The 1,919-nt window shown below is 37.3% G+C and overlaps 1 protein-coding gene across 1 annotated transcript; it reads right to left on the reverse strand.

Moving 5' to 3' along the window:
* Window positions 1–724: 724 nt before the first annotated feature.
* LOC103204407 (olfactory receptor 9K2-like) lies at window positions 725–1,672 on the reverse strand. The gene has a single exon (XM_007949603.2). The coding sequence runs from the start codon at window positions 1,664–1,666 to the stop codon at window positions 725–727; it is 942 nt and encodes a 313-aa protein (XP_007947794.1). The 5' UTR covers window positions 1,667–1,672.
* Window positions 1,673–1,919: the final 247 nt, after the last annotated feature.

Consider the following 1,919-nt stretch of genomic DNA (forward strand, 5'->3'; position numbering starts at 1 on the left):
GAATAACAATACATCAGTACTAAAGATTTTCCCTTTCTCAATTTGAGTATTCAGTTTTTAGAAGATTAGAAACAGAATGTCTATCCATATCTTCAACATGATAACAAATCAATAGCAATTGATATTAAAATAATTATCAGTAAGATAAAATTAAACACTAGTGATTTGTTGAGTTGTTCTGATAAACTCATGATAGCCCAGGCAAAAAAAAAAATGAAAAAAGAATGTCAGCCCATATTTCTTATTCAAGGATTATGGACCCAGGATCAAGTCATCATAAATAGATTTTATAAAAGTGTTAAATATAACAACTCAGAAATAATCCTGCCTTGTATTGGCACTTCCTCACATCATTAGAGATTACACATTTTACCTTTAACATTTTACCAAAGCAATTTTATGCCCATTATTCCAATAGGCCCAGAAGGGAAAAATTAAAACTAAATGTCTAGGAGTCAAAAGATGATACCTAGAAAGAGCAAGGAGTATATTTCTGTTTATAGAATGGCTGCATTGTTTTTATTAGTTCCCAATATATTCAGAAACAACACTCCACTTAAAGAACAATGAATAATGTATAAATGTTACTCCTTCAATGAAAATAATTCGCCTGTGGATGGGGCAACATAAAGGTCTATTAAGTGGATCAAGTTTGTCCCCTTATTAAAAACAAATGAGAAAGAATCAATGTGCCCATTAATGAGGAAAGCACTGGAAAGTGGAGTTAGAATAAAGTTTTTTTGCCCCATCGGATTTTCTTCAAAGCTTGTTTGACATCCTTATTCCTTAGAGAATAGATCAGAGGGTTTAACATGGGTGTGACCAATACGTAGAATACTGAAGCCACTTTTCGAAGTTCAGGATTGCTTGGAGGTGTGAGATACACAAAGGAGACAGTCCCATACAGCACACTCACGACCCCCAGGTGAGAGGTGCAAGTGGAGAAGGCTTTTTTCCTCCCTTCCATGGAGGGGATCTTCAAGACTGTGGACACAATATACATGTAAGATACTACAATAACAACTATTGTGGGCAAAATAATGAAGGCAGCCAAACTGAGAGACACCATCTTATTGACAAAGAGATTAGAGCAGGAAATCTTCTCAATTTGGTAAGAATCGCAGTAGAAATGATCAATGACCCGAGAAGCACAGAAAGACACCGAGAATGTGACGCTGACCTGGACTAGAGAACTGACCCAGCCACAGAAATAGGAACCAGCCACCAGCTGTGTGCAGAGGCGTCTTGACATATGGACACTATAAAGAAGAGGATTGCAGATGGCAATGAAGCGGTCGTAGGCCATGGCTGCCAGGACAAAGCCCTCTGTTACAATGAAAAAGGCAAAGAAGAAGAATTGGGCAACACAACCTACAAAGGAGACAGTCTTTTTCTCTGATAGGAAATTCATCATGGCTTTAGGTGCAATAACAGTGGAGTAGGAGAGGTCAATGAAGGAGAGATTGCCTAGAAAGAAATACATTGGTGTATTCAGCTGAGAATCAGTCACAATGATTACCATCATACTAATGTTTCCCAAAAGGACCATGCCATAGACCAGCAGGAAGAGTAGGAAGAGGAGAATGTGGAATTCTGGACGCACCCTGAAGCCTACAAGAATGAAGTCAGTTACATCTGAGTAGTTATCTGCTGCTTTGTCACCCATGGCAAGAACCTGCTAAGAGGTACAAGACAAGGTTAAAAAGTGAATCTTATATCTTTTCCTAGTATTATAGAACATTCCTTTCTCTTGTAAAAGATATTTAAACTCACATTTTTTCTTATTTTTGTTAATCATTTTTTTTATAATTAGTTGAATTCTTTTACAGGGATTGAATCCCTGTACACCATGAACTACTTATCATCACACCAATTGGCCATCACCACAGCACATCTAATGTACCATTTTCTCATGTATC

The sequence above is a fragment of the Orycteropus afer genome, unplaced genomic scaffold, assembly GCF_000298275.1.
Source record: "Orycteropus afer afer isolate SDZICR_OR568_19922 unplaced genomic scaffold, OryAfe1.0 scaffold00247, whole genome shotgun sequence".
NCBI classification, from domain to species: Eukaryota; Metazoa; Chordata; class Mammalia; order Tubulidentata; family Orycteropodidae; genus Orycteropus; species Orycteropus afer.

Bases quoted from the DNA above. Each gene is read 5' to 3' on its own strand.
- LOC103204407 (XM_007949603.2), bottom strand. From the start codon at position 1,666: ATGGGTGACAAAGCAGCAGATAACTACTCAGATGTAACTGACTTCATT.